This window comes from Diachasma alloeum, unplaced genomic scaffold, assembly GCF_001412515.2.
Source record: "Diachasma alloeum isolate Michigan unplaced genomic scaffold, Dall2.0 Dall_scaffold_00313, whole genome shotgun sequence".
NCBI classification, from domain to species: domain Eukaryota; kingdom Metazoa; phylum Arthropoda; class Insecta; order Hymenoptera; family Braconidae; genus Diachasma; species Diachasma alloeum.
Window position 1 is genome coordinate 1,749,150 of NW_021680452.1, and position 14,676 is coordinate 1,763,825.

General features: G+C 33.5%; 2 protein-coding genes across 3 annotated transcripts; one reads left to right on the forward strand and one right to left on the reverse strand.

Annotated features, from left to right (window-relative positions):
• Window positions 1-620: 620 nt before the first annotated feature.
• On the forward strand, window positions 621-6,745 carry LOC107039955 (periodic tryptophan protein 1 homolog). Its single transcript, XM_015259832.1, has 9 exons — window positions 621-922; window positions 1,001-1,059; window positions 1,147-1,286; window positions 2,646-2,831; window positions 2,919-3,026; window positions 3,138-3,312; window positions 4,558-4,716; window positions 4,794-4,902; window positions 5,752-6,745. The coding sequence occupies exons 1-9, from the start codon at window positions 854-856 to the stop codon at window positions 6,220-6,222; spliced, it is 1,476 nt and encodes a 491-aa protein (XP_015115318.1). The 5' UTR covers window positions 621-853; the 3' UTR covers window positions 6,223-6,745.
• Window positions 6,746-7,822: 1,077 nt separating this feature from the next.
• On the reverse strand, window positions 7,823-14,387 carry LOC107039938 (RING1 and YY1-binding protein). 2 transcript variants are annotated; one of them, XM_015259803.2, is made up of 4 exons: window positions 13,904-14,387; window positions 10,350-10,513; window positions 9,994-10,256; window positions 7,823-8,247 (listed from the first exon to the last, which is right to left on the reverse strand). In XM_015259803.2, exons 3-4 carry the CDS (start codon window positions 10,168-10,170, stop codon window positions 7,906-7,908), a joined length of 519 nt encoding a protein of 172 aa, XP_015115289.1. In that variant the 5' UTR covers window positions 10,171-10,256; window positions 10,350-10,513; window positions 13,904-14,387; the 3' UTR covers window positions 7,823-7,905. The 2 variants fall into 2 exon arrangements, with proteins under 2 accessions (XP_015115289.1, XP_015115288.1); XM_015259802.2 differs by having other exon boundaries at window positions 9,994-10,513.
• Window positions 14,388-14,676: the final 289 nt, after the last annotated feature.

The following is a 14,676-nucleotide window of genomic DNA, read 5'->3' on the forward strand; positions in this document are numbered from 1 at the left end:
ATTTCAGATGAATGTCATTATTTACCTTTTCCGCACGAAACACCTTAACGATGTTCAGGAGAGAAACAGGATATTCGAAAAATGCAGCCAATTTTATGAATTTTTTTTCACATATTGTTTAATCCATTTAGGCCCCCCTTGCAAAATTTCAGAAACCCCAGGTGCAGGACAACAACAAAAATAAATTCTAAAGTTGCTACATATACATGAGGTTAAAGGGAGCATCGATAACTCGTACATTTTCCCTACATTATCGACCAGTCGGCAGTATGGAAAAAGCACTGAAATGATCGATGACCCATTTAACCTCATATACAAGCAACAACTTTAAAATGCATTTTTGTTGTTGTCCTGAACCTGGGGTTTCTGAAATTTTGCATGGGGTGTCTAAATGGATTAAATAATACGTGAAAAAACTTTCATAAAATTAGCTGCATTTTTCGAATATCTTACCTCTCGCTTGACCACCGTTAACACACGTTCGACAAAATGGCCGGTCATTATCGGTCATTTGCCCGCCTATACCTGACTCTTCATCGAATATACTTGAAATATGCATAACACCAAAACAAAAATATCAATTGAGCTCAATCTAAACTCACAAAAAATTCAAAAACGTGAACTTTTCATAGAGAAAATAATTTCATGTCATCAACAATTCAATTACTAATCGACATTTGAAAATGAGTAGATTTTACCCCACCCCTTCCCGCACACATGCGCAGTAGAGCATTATTCTCTTAACCTTCATTCGAAGAAGAAATTCGACAGTAAACACGTGTTTGGAACACGTAAACATATTCACCTTGAGTAATTTTGTACAGAGATTTTATAAGATAAATATATTTCCATAATGAATGTCAATGTTATACCGTGCACCACGTGGGTGAAACGAGGTGTTGCTGCTCCAAACCCTGAAAAAGTAATTGCAAACCTATTTTTCCATTATATTCTGTTCAAAGTTCTGCCCTTATAATTTGACATCGTATCATTATTTCAGGTTCAATTGACACCTGCAGAATTAGAGGGAATTATAAAGAACACACAGACAGAACTAGAGTGAGTATCCTTTGAGATCATTTGAATTTCGTTGCATGCAGCTGGCTATGACAGAAAATGGTATCTAATGACATTTTTTTATTTCAGGGATGTAGACAGTGATTCAGAAGTGAATGATCAGAACGACCATTCAACATCTAATGGAAATCAGAGTAGAAATAGTGCTCCATCCGGATCGACTGCAGCATCAACAGACGAATTTAATTTCGAAAATTATGATGATGAAGGTAAACGTGAACGATAAAAACAACTGTCATCATTTAATTCCGTTTTGTTTTTATCAGTGATCGGTCGATAATCATTACATTTGTAATATTGTTGTAATATTATTAGAAGTTGCACCTTTCTATTAGGGGAGGGTGGGGTAAAATGGATACTTTAGACTTTTTTAAAATTATTCATAACTCAGAAACAAATTTATCAATTGAACTCAGTTTACGCTCGTCACAAAGGGAAAGAATTGTTCTTTGTATTAAAAAAAAATTAAATTTCATCAACATTTCAACCCCTCATTAACATTTGAAAAAAAGTAAAAAGTGTCCGTTTTACCCCAACCTCCCCTACTATGTTTTTTTTATCTTAATTGAGATTTGAAAATAATGAAATAATTCGTAATTTAAATTTTCTATTAACTATTGAGTAAATAATTCTAAATTTCATAAAAGGATTTTTTCGATTAGACATTTAATGGTCAATCTTCTGACACGATTACTGGTTAACAGATCATTACGGAATTTGAATCTTCGATTGATGATTAATTTGGTAATTGAAAATTGTTGAGTTATATTATCAATTAACATAAGCTAAATTTAACTTATTTTGAAATTGATGATTGCTCCGATCCCTGGTTTTTATACGAAAGATATAATTTTTCTTCTCATTACGTACACTGAGAAAAAAATCTAATATCTGAAACGCATTTACTTGAGAGAAGTGATTTTTCTTCAATCGCTTAAGGATATCCAAGAACTTTGGCTATTTTCTCTCCAGTGAAATGCTTTTCTAATTTTGTAGTTGGACATCAGAGCTTTCATCTAAACCTCATTTCACCCTGAGCTTCCGGACATTTTACAATTACTTTATTATTTAAACATTGCAGGTCTGAATAGGAATCCCCGTTGTACCTCTATTGAATTGTTAGAAAACATTTTAAAAATCTGAAAAAAGAATTGGGAAAGTTACTTTTGGAAAAACATTGATGAAACAATTAAAAAATAGCATCTTTTCAAAATTACAAACATTTTCTATAAATCATTTGTAAACAATCAATTTTTCCCCATAAAAATCATTTGATCCGAATCGTAACAAATTTATTCATATTCAGAATTTTAACAGAAATCGATTTTATGTTTAAAAAAAGGTTTTCGAGAGTTTAAGCAATTTACATTATATATTAACAAACAACAAATGTTTGAAAAAATAATAATTCTGTACAAAATGTGATTTTAATGATGATAGAATTTTCGCCTAATGAAACATGATCAAGAGCTCGATACCATACCCTCAGAGAAATACTAAACATCCTTTCCAACAATTTGGTAATTTGATTTTTTGAATAATTTTTGCAAATTTAACAACAATTGCAGATGGAAACATTCAATGCAACATCGGAGGATTAGCAGTGATAAATGCTGACGGTAAAGATCCATTTGTGACAGTTGGTGACGATGAAGATGAAGATTCAGAGAAAGAGGACGATGTGATAAAGCCAGATGACAATCTTGTTCTTGTGGCACATGTCGAGGGTGATGCTAGCCTCCTGGAGATATTTGGTAGATATAATTTCAATGCTCATTGATCATAACATTGATTAACGAATATTTCTTAATGATAAAAATTCTGAATTTCTATTTTATTAGTTTATAATGAAAAGGAGGGCTCCTTCTATTGCCATCATGATCTCCTCCTGCCTGCATTTCCTTTGTGCATGGAATGGCTCAATTTCGATCCTTCCGATGCTAAACCAGGTAAAATACATTATCAATCAATTAATTTTTGAGTTTAACTAAATTAATAAACTCATAAAACGTTTAGAAAGCTTTTTGCAATTGAATGGATTCGTTGATTCACAATTTCAGCTAATTTCTGTGCCATCGGAGACATGACTCCGATAATTCAAGTCTGGGATTTGGATTTGATCGATTGTCTAGAGCCAGCATTCACTCTGGGCTCAAAACCCAAGAAGAAGAAGAAACAAAAACGTGTGGGGCATAAAGACGCTGTCTTGGATCTTGCTTGGAATTCTAATTATACGTAAGTCTTTGGAACAATTGTCTGGAATGAGTTCTAGAATCGACTGTAACATCTTGGAGTTATGAAAAATTAAGGAATTGTCTGAAACATCTGAGAAAGTTCTGTAAAATGTTAGAGTCCAGTGGAAGGTCTTAAAAAATGCTAAAATTTCCATTCAATTAATTATTTTCGACCATTATTCTCGGCCAAATGCTTTATTCAAATATTAAAAAAGAAACGAAAAATAATTTTAAAAACACAAGAAGAGATTGCGCAACCTTTCGAATGCACAAGGTATTCCCGTTCAGTTGCATTTATTCGAATCTATAAACAAGCAAAATTATTATCAAATATTGCCCCCATTCTGTTGACTTTAAACCAAAAATATTTATCGAAGGATACATTATTAAAAATCGACATCACAATAACCCACTAGCTAGAACTTCTTTTTTAAATCCCGGAAATTTTGACCAAGTGATAGTTCCACTCAAATGTCAGGAAGTCTCATCATTGAAAATCGCATTTAATGGGAAAAGACAATAAAAACTGGGAATTTGAATTCAATTATTTCATGGAAATTCGAAGAAGTGGGAAAATGCATGCGATTATATTCTCAAAATTTTAATTGATTGGAAAGTCAGCTCATGATAAAACCATTGGTAAGACCAAGTGGGGCAAAATGTACCCTTTTGACTTTTTTTAAACTGAATATCCCATTGAATTGTCAGTGAAATGGGATAATATTTTTCTCATGAAAAGTACAATTCTTCCTCTTTGTGATGAGCCTAAACTGACCTCAATTGATAAATTCATTTTCAAGTTATAAACATTGAATAAAAAGTTAAAAAAAGTCAATTTGTTCTCACCGTCTTCTACTGAATATTCACGTTTAATTGAAAATTCAAGTGAATTGTCAATTTTTTGTCTCATTTCTATTTGAAACCATTTCAATTCACTATCTGACTTTTTCGAATTTCATTAGCTTTTTCTCTCTAAATCGAATTCAATGTCATTCTTCTGCTAATAGTTACTAGATTCTCCATGAAATTCCGATTATTTTTATTGAAAAAATTTATTGATACTTGACCAATAAAAAAAATTGATTCAACTAGATTTCTGTAAATTCAGAGAGTGATCGGGATAATTTCCAAATTTTCCAGATAATTTTCCAAATATTTAAACCGGACATCTCTAAAATACTCTAGTAGATTCGATTTTCAAGTGTAAAATATGAAAGAAACATGATCATTATTTTCCTAAATGCAGGCATGTATTGGCGAGTGGTTCAGTAGATCAAACAGTACTACTATGGGATTTGGAAAACGGCACGCCAGTTACTAAAATCAAACACTTTGCAGAGAAAGTTCAGTCTATTGCATTTCATCCCCATGAGACCCATCATTTGTTGACTGGGTGTGCAGATAGGTAAGGAGAAAGGTCTGAAATCGAGAGTAGATCGATATTCTCGGGGTATTTACTAATACATTTGTTTTGGAAACCAGCACAGCTAGACTATTCGATTGTCGCGTTGACGATACATTTAAATCGTGGGAAACTACTGGAGAAGTGGAGCGCGTTCTGTGGAACCATTTCGACCCAAATTATTTCTTCGTAAGTTACAATTTTCATTTCTATTTGTGATCAGAGAATACCAATTTTGCAGTTATTATTGGAAGATAAATTTGAGGAGATTAAATCCTATTACCTGTTCTGATTTACAATGGGCAAATCATAAATTTTCAGCCTAAAAAGGATTTCTTCAAATGCATAATTCATAAAAACCAATTCCCATCATTTATTTATCTGAAAATATTGCTTGAAAAGAGATGAATTAGTTACAAAATTAAATTTTCTTTGCGTAATTCAATGGAAAAGTTTTGTAATTAAACATCTCCAACAACCAAAAATAATTAAAAATCTCGAATGTCACCAAAGTTGAATATTTTTAAGGCCCAGATGGATTATCTTTCGAACGTGAGCTTGGTTGTTCTTTTTATTTTAATAATCTGAAATAATCTCCAATTGCTATTCAGATTAACATAGCCCTGGAGTCTCTGGAAAAAAAGCTGAACATTTTCAAAGAGCGTTTTTAAATAATATTGGGAAATAAACCCAATAGGGAGGAAATAGCAAATTAATAATTTGATGTATCTAATGGCTGTTAGGTCGTCCTTTGTCACAGTAGTCAATGGCTGTCAGATCGTTAGTTACCATGATAAATTATCCATTCACTATTTCCTCTCTACCGGACTTATTTCTTAATCTTCACTAAAACCGCTCTTTGAAACGTTCAGTTTTTTCCACTTTTTTGTGGAAAATTTCTTTTATCTACAACCATAATTTTTAAAGATTCCTGCGTGACGTAAAATCCAATGGAAATTGTGATATATTTTACATTATGAAGATGGAAAAACAATCGAGATAACCTTCGAAAGAAAAAAATGTAATCTTCAATTTCAGATAAGTACAAATAACGGCAACATTGAGTGCATCGACGTGAGACAAGGTCAGCACGTCTGGCAGAAAAAGGCCCACGAAAAAGAGATTACAGGTTTATCACTGAGTTCATCCTGTCCTGGGTTACTAGTGACAAGTTGCGACGACAGTGTAATCAAAGTATGGGATGTATTAGACATCCACAAAATGGACCTCATATTCGAGAAGAAAACCAACTTGGGAGCACTTCAGTGCCTCGCCTCCTGCCCAGACAGTCCCTTCGTGTTCACCTCTGGAGGTGACAATAAATCCCACAATTACAAGGTCTGGGATCTCATGGAGATCACAGCTGTTTCAGAGAGATTCAAAGGAAGACAATTAAGATTTCCTGATAACGCCGTATCACCGAGCAGTGATAATCACCAAGGAGAATTAATGGAAGTCACCGAAGACATGGAATGCATAACTCTGAAAGATAAAAAGAAATGTAAATAAATTAGTCTCAAGAAAATGAGTCAATTCAACAAAGTTAGATTTTTATTTTCCTTTTGTTTTTCATTTTTCACTACTTCAATAATTTACACCTATAAGTTTCATCATATATATAAAAAAAATACAAGTATATTTCCATTCTGACCAATTACTCGAAACGTATTCATTATTTATTGCATTCTATTTCCGAATATTGGTATATAATAAATATATCGTCGTAGAGCAAGAGGCGTAAGAGCTGTGCTTGCACACACCACATACCCCCCTTTGGCTGCACGACGACGATATATTCAATTTCAGAAAAGAAAGTGAACGAAAGTACGGCAGTGTAAATGCATAGATATTAAATTATGCTGTTACATATAAAATTTATACATGAGTTTGATTTTATCATTTTGTTTCGTAATTTCACTGAGTAGAAAAATTCTATATTGAGCAAAAGTAAACGAAATGAGACTGAATAACGCGGTATTACACAATGTATCCTTGGCTAGTCGTAATAAATTATTACCCCTATAAACTTTAATAACTATCATTAATGTGTAATTTAAATACACGTTTTTACCTAGCCTAATTTTTTCATTTGTTCCATGAAACAAAATTGTGTACGTACATTACAGTTAGATGATTATTTTCCAAGAATCATTACAATTAAATATTAAGCACAAAATCAGTGGCGAAGCGGTAAGACGGTTCGAGTCGACGTGGCCCTTAGCTGAGTTTTCGAGGAATATCTCCGAATCTAAGGGAGATAACAAAATTTTTGTAATGACCTTTTTTGTAGAGCGAATTAAGAGCTACAAAAAAGATTTTAACAAAAATCCGCTATCTCCCTTAGATTTCGAGATTTTCATTGAAAACTGGACGATAGTTGAAATCTAGGGGAGAGCGGGGCAAAATGAAACAGCCGAAAAACGACTATTTGCCGCAATTCAAGCAAAATATTTTTTTTAACAACTTTTTTTATAATTGGGAGTACTGATGAAAATAATAATTTTCTATTCGGTAAAAAAGAACATGCGGTGCGAAAAAATCACTGATATTCAAAACCCCTATGCAGCGTAGCGACTACTTCCACAGATGAATCCCACTCCCCTGTTAGATCTCGATCTCAACGTCCACTAGTCAGCTTGTCCCCTGACTATCCAGCAGCCAAACTAAGACCTCGTCATCGCTGAGTCTCTGTTCTCTCCTCATTCGAAACTCCCGAAGATTTTTCATATTTTTCTTATATCGAGACGACAATATTAATAAATCTCACTAATTTTATCCACAGTTCTCTTTTCAAGTAATATGAAAAATTTCATCTATAATTCAATTGATTAGATTAGGGAGATTACACTTTTCTTTTTTCATTCGATTGAAATTCAGCATCACATTTTTCTTTTTCCCCTCTGGGTCTCCCCCTGGGCCTTCCTCTGGACTTTGGATTGTGCAGTTTCATTTTCTTTTCGATTAATCCATTGACAAAATCTTCTCCCATTAGAAATTCTCCATAATTTTCCATTCTGCTGAAAGGAAAATTATTATTCTCATCAGCACTCCCAATAATAGAAAAAAGTTGAAGAACACAAGTTAATAAAAAAAATAGTTGAGAAAAAATTTTTTTTTGCTTGCTGTTTCATTTTGCCCCCATTCTTCCCTACTTGAACCGTTTTACCGCTTCGCTACTGAAGTAAAAATAAGCTAAACATCGGTTCCTATGTCAAGACTCCGTGAGTCTTGATTCGAATCATGTTGACTACCATTCTCAGACGATGCACTGCTAGACAAACCCGATTGATCCGAATTTTTTTTCACTTTAGGCTTATATTCAGTTATAACTACAGTCACATTATTGACAGTAACTTCGTTAGTTTGAGCTGTACTGCGATCGACATTTTTCAATCTGGGTGGATGGCGATTTTTTCGCCTTGGTTTATCCAGTTTACGTTCCTTATTACTATTGACAGAGCTCGCTGTACTACTTCCACTTCCGCCTTCCTTTTTTCCTGGCTTCAACGGTGGCACATACTGCTGTTGAGCCGCCTGTGAACGTGAAAAATATTTTAGTATAGTTTAATATTAATATAAAATGTTTTATAATATATTCATATAAAATATAATATTATCATTGATTCATATTTCAATAAAGGGGAGTGCAAAATCATTTGTTGTTTGTCGACTAATTGGTTGTGTCTTGACTTTTCGTTTTGAAATTGTTTCATGTTCAGGGCCGGGTGTACTATCTTTCGAACGTTATCTCGATGGTTTTTTTCATCTTTCGTCATCTGAAATTGTCAATTAAGTCCTGCATCATTCAGAAGTTTTGAAAAATTATGAATGAATAATCCAAAAAAGTAGAAAAAATTATTGATTTTTTCAAAGAGCATTTTTCATTTATATTCAGAATAAGTTGAATAACGAGAAATTGAAAAATGTATCGGATTTACGTTAACAAATGGCGGCCTGTCACCCAATATCATGCAGGGGCAAGACTGATTTCGTAAATCTTTTCCCGCACTGCACAGAGACATTTATTACGGAAAAGGCTCTTTGAAAAAAGTTGTAATATTTTAGAGAATTTTTTAATCACACTTTTATCACATAAAAGTGGCAGATGACTACATACCACTGTTTTGAAAATTGAGATACCTAGCTGTCACTTCCCATGAGGAGTTAGTGTTTTGTTATCCAGTTTGGAAAATGACAGATAATAGATAATTTGTCACAGCGAATCAGATATTGTTAATTTCCACTTTTTTCAACTCATTCGGAATCTCAATTAAAAACGCTCTTTGAAAAAGTTCAGAATTTTTTCTATTTTTTTTTATTATTCTATCATAATTTTTGGGAATTTCTACATGATGTACCACTCAATTGACAATTTTAGATTACGAAAGATAAAAAAAATCCAGATAACATTCAAAAGATAGTAAACCTGGGCCTTAAATAGTCATGGAACCAGTTTTCGGAAGTTATGCATACATAGAATGCGTTTTATTATACTCTGAGGTATAAAGAGGGTAAAACATGAGAAATGCTTCGTCATTCACTAATTACTATACTTACAAACCATACCAGAAGAATAGTCATTTTATACAAAGTACTACTACGCTTTGTCTCCAATCGTCAATTCATTATTTCCTTATATTTGTTTACTCATTTGTAACGTTATATCTAAGATTCGAAAGGAGGTACGAGAATTTTCATGAAGATCCTTTTGGTAGATCAAAGTGAAAAATGCAAGAAAGGTATCTATGAAAAAAATTCTATTCAACGAAAAACAAAGAGTTTTGAGAATTTGAAAGATGGCAAAGTTGTCGTGAGAAAATTAGCTTTTCGTAGCTCTTATTGCCATCTACGAAAAATAATCTCATAAAAAATGCCCTATTTTGCTCAGCGTGAAAGATATTCATGAATTTATCTCGTTTTATCAATTCACAAAAGTAGCGTAAGTTTGAGAAAAGAATAATAAATTATAAACATTATTATAAATTATAAAAAATTATAAATGATAAATTTATAATTAAACAATAAATTTATAATTCATATAATTTATTATTTTTACATTATTCTAAATTATGAAAATTATAAATTATGAAGTTTTTGCGGAGTATCTTCGCACCTGCGGGACATTCTTCAGCAAACTTCTCATAAAAACCTTTTTTATAGTTCTACTTTCGCTCTCGAAAAAGGTGAGGATATAAATTTCGCTGTCTCCCTTCGAGCCGAAGATATCAATCAAAAACCTCACGTTAAACCATTTCGTTACTAATCCACTGATTAACAAACCTGTTGAGCCACCAGTTGCGGATTAATGCGGGGTTTCCGCGTTGAGGTACCTTTACGCACGTCACACATGAGGCACTTGAATGCTTCTGCTGTATTTCTATACGTGCAGACACTACAGTCCCAATAATTATCTTCCAAAACCTTCGCCTGACGTTTGCCGCTTCCCGAATGGTTCATTGTTCATCAGAGTCAGTTTTACAACACTGAGACTACTCAGATGAGAGTTTGCCGCCTCCACATAAGTTCTTTTAGCTTCATCAACACTGTCGTATATTTTATTCATTAATGGACTGGGTTATTCTTCAATATTCTTGGATACTCTTCAGGAAGAGCCAAATTTAATTATAGTAGTTAACTTGTTCGAAGTGGTGTTCTAGTTGATCTGATCTGTGCATCAACTTAACAGCTTACACTGTTTGGAGGATTCGTTCTTCCAGGTTGAAGGGATAGGGCTGTTGAGGGGTTCCAGTTGTTTTACGATCGTCATTGTGATGGCAGGATAATTTTAATGGGGTGAAACCTGCAAAACGGGTATCAATGAACCGTGATTTATGGACAGAGCTGGGGAGTGTTTAATCGAAGTCCAATAGAAGTTCGGAACACTCAGAGAAAAACAACAGAGTTCTCAAACAAGTCTTACTTGTGCCAAAAAAATCCTTTGCTAATAATTATCACAAAAGGATTTCTTTGTGCCAAACATGCGAAGCGTGCGCCGAGATTGGAAATTTTTATTGCAAAAGTAGATTTACGCGGACGAAAAAATTGAATAGAAAAACTATCGAAGTCGTTAGAAAATTCTGTTGAATTTCTATTGAACTGTTCTATTAGTTTTTGGCCGATTCTATTGAAATATTCAATAGAAAATATTCAGTAGAAAAAGTCAATAGAATTCAATTTTTCTGTATAACTTATTCTATTGGGATATTTTCTATAGAATTTCCTCGGCTCAAGTTTTTCAAGTTTTCGTTTGATTTTCTTGATGAGAAGAAAAGAAAAATAGAATGAAAAAACTTGGAAAATTTGAGTCGAGCAAATTCTATAGAAAATATGTGAACATAATAAGTTATATAGAAAAATCGAATTCTATTGACTTTTTCTATTGAATGTTTTCTATTGAACATGTCATAGAACCAGCCAAAAAGTAATAGAAAGTTCAATAGAAATTTAATAGAATTTTCAAACGAATTCGATAGGTTTTTCTATTAACTTTTTTCGTGCGTGTAGTCTTTTCAACAAAATTTTACTCTCGGTGCAAGGAAGAGATGTAATGTCTAGCACTACTTCTGCGTTATTCGATGCTCCCATATGTATTTTGCTTCCGGCACACGTATGAAAAAATCGTATAGAAATTTTCTATACGGATTGCGTATAGAATTTCTATAGGTTTTTTGTATGTGATATTCGGATATTTCTATACGGATATTGTCTATACAAATCATCATTGTTGCTTAAAGGGAGACTATAACGAGTTTTTAAAGTCGTGGGTTATGGGAGCGAGACTTTTCATACGTTGAAGATCGATTATATAGATCTGAAAACGAATAATTAGTGCAAAAAATATTTTTTTTATTGTTCATTTACCCGAAAACGGTCTCCAATTTTTAAGCTACAAAAGATTTTTTTCTTCAAAATTTTCGGAAAAATGTGTGGAACAACAATTACGAGCCAATTTTTTAGAACTCGACTCTTAAACAGCTGATTTCGGTTTTTTTCATATACAAAATTCACTATTTGCGTAAAAAAATACAAAAAGCAAATTTAGCCATGTAAGAGGCGAATTAAAAAAAATAGCTCGTAATTGTTATTCCACATATTTTGCCGAAAATTTTGAAAAAAAAATGCTTCGTAGCTCAAAAATTGGAGGCCCTGGACTGTTTTTCGCATTTTAAGCGTTTTCGGGCAAACGAACAATAAAACAAATTTTTTTTTGCCCTAATTATTTGTTTTCAGATCTACATAATCGATCTTAGACGTATGAAAAGTCTCACTCTAATAACCCATGACTTTGAAAACTCATAGTAGTCTCCCCTTAATTAGTCATCAAACTACTGTTGTAATTGAAAGATTGGAGCTTAAGTGCTCTCTTTGAATACCCCATCGAATAAATAAAATAACTATTCCTCGAATTATTTTGGGAAGATATCTTGGGATTAAAAAATTGATTCAAAAATTACTGCTCACTATACAGTAAAGTTTGCCCCACCGGTAGGGTATTCGTTTTTGGCTCAGATATGAAGGACATGGGGACTGATGAAAGTGAAATTTTAAAATATCGCGTTTGGTAAAAAAAATCATTGGTTCATGGGATAATTTTTGGACTGTATAAATGGAAAAGTTTACAGTTTCAGCACAAATTGCCCTCTCGTTTAGTAAATTATCCCGAATCTGCGGAGAAAAATTCATTATTCGTATCGTACTTTTGGCCCCGATATAGAGTGAAAAGATCGGGAAAGAAATAGATACCACTCTTGACCTGTTTGGTGATTTTTCTTCAACTTTTTTCTCCACGCTGGTAGTTGCACTGACATTTCAAGGACTTTCCTCATTGAAAATTTAAAATTTAGTGAACAATTCAGGTGATTATTTTTCTTACTCGGATTTCAGCCAATCAGAACGCAGTATTGGAGGCTGTCAAACAGCTTTATTTCGGAAATTTCTAAAAAATTTCCGCCGGAAATTCACTAGTAACTTTTCAATTGTTTCTCATCTTTCAACGCATTTCACGTTTAATATTCTGTGTGACAGATAAACAAAAGAGTGGGTTGTAAATGTATGGCTGTGTGAATGTATCCGGATGCTGTTCACTGCACTCTGCTTGGCCGAAATCCGAGTGGAAAAATAATCCGTCAAGTACCACTCGTGCTTCAAAATTAATCGGATATTTTCCTCAAGCTTCCCTGCCTAGGAACGAGTGTGTCAAATTTTGCAAAAAAACCTGCAAAATTTGACACAATCGTTCCTAGGCAACGAAGCTATCGGAAAATATCCGATAAATTTGAAGCACTAGTGGTATTACTACTGAATATATTCTTCAATTGTCACTTAATTGAAAATTCTGCGTAATTTGGTACTAAATACTCAGGTTTTTTTTATTGAAAATTCACGTAAGTTTCGAAATCCTCATCTTCTTGCTGCTCAAAAATTTTAAATTTCATCGAATTCTCAGTGAAATCTCAAATTTTATATTTTTTCTCTTTCTTAAATCTAAAATCGCACACGATCTTCATCACATTGATCTCCACCTCGCTTCCTTAAGATTAATATTCATCGATTTGTCACAATTCAATAACTTTCGGCAAAAAATTTATTCACCAATTTGGAAAATTAACAGCATTTGATACCCCTCAACTTCGAAATTAAAAAATTAAAAAAGTAAATTAAAAAAATTGAAATTTATACTCCGCGCATCAACACCGAAAGACGGTGTGGACGTGTTTTCACTTCTTCTGGTGTGAACTCAGAGTCGAACTTCACTCAGGATTTTTTACTGTGCACCGTCCCCTGGGACTAATCTGCCTCATTAGTCAAATATTTCGTTATTCTTGAAATCAGAGCAACAACATTGCTCAGAGCAATTAACATTGTTCTTTGCTCATGTGTGAGACTTTCAACATCAAATCCAACAATTAATTTTTTTGGTAATTTGGCAATTTTTTGGTCATTTTCAATATCGTTTTTTGGGCCTAAACGAGACTTATTTGACCATATTCCTTTTTCTCTCAGTGTAGAGTTCTGACAGCAATCGGTGATTTTTAGAAAGAACTGATTTACATACATAATTATCATTAAAGTTTTATAAATTTGTAATTAAAGATGAAATCCAGACACATCACCCAACAAACCCAGCAAAGGATCTCCCCGGAATTAATAAAAAACCTGAAACAAAAAAACATGAAAATTGTCAACTCACCAAAACAGTATCAAGCTTCCTCACACCCTGAATTCAATGTTTACATCAGAACTTTCACTGAACTCCAGCGATTCCATCGGAGTTAATATCCCCTCCAGTTCAAAGATCATCCGTCGATATAATCCACAACGGATGGATAAAAAAATGAATTGTTATCATCGAGAAAAAATGGTACGCATCATTCAGCGTACCCACACGAGTCCATTGACAGCTGTACATGTATCCATGTATTCGAACGCTCCCCTATATCCGTGTATGCGTGCTGCAGCAGGTATATACCGTCAATATGGGTAAATCCAAGTATCCCATCAAGGAGTGAGCTGTCCTCCCGACTGCTCTTGATTTTTTTTCGATCGCGCTTGTGGGGTGCAGAACGACGAGACCAACGCGAAGTTTTATTCATGGAGAATTCATCATCTCGGAGGGAGTTTAATTTTTATTGACAAACAATTTAGAGAGGCCGTGGCACTGTTGTCGTCTTGTCCCCCAGGGGTGGTCAACTGCATTTCAGTAAATTGGAGTTGACGGGGATTTTATTTCTCTGCTCCGAAATTGTTGCGCTTGCGCCGACACTATCCTTGAGAATAATCAAATTATGAAAACAATTTGGAGTATTCAGGGGTCTAAATTTGTTGACGACGGTTTTTGAGTCGTGAGAAAATTCATTTTTGATTAAAAAGGTGAATATCTGGGACTTTAGGAGAAAAGTTGAATTTTTTTTTCAATTTTTCATTCATAAAATTACTATTTCGTCCTGTAAAAGTTCGAGATAG

Coding starts and splice junctions, on each gene's coding strand:
- LOC107039955 (XM_015259832.1), top strand. CDS start 854: ATGAATGTCAATGTTATACCGTGCACCACGTGGGTGAAACGAGGTGTT. Junction 3,313..4,557: donor GCTTGGAATTCTAATTATAC/GTAAGTCTTTGG, acceptor TCCTAAATGCAG/GCATGTATTGGCGAGTGGTT. Junction 4,903..5,751: donor TCGACCCAAATTATTTCTTC/GTAAGTTACAAT, acceptor CTTCAATTTCAG/ATAAGTACAAATAACGGCAA.
- LOC107039938 (XM_015259803.2), bottom strand. CDS start 10,170: ATGAACCATTCGGGAAGCGGCAAACGTCAGGCGAAGGTTTTGGAAGAT. Junction 8,248..9,993: donor CGCAACTGGTGGCTCAACAG/GTTTGTTAATCA, acceptor TCACGTTCACAG/GCGGCTCAACAGCAGTATGT.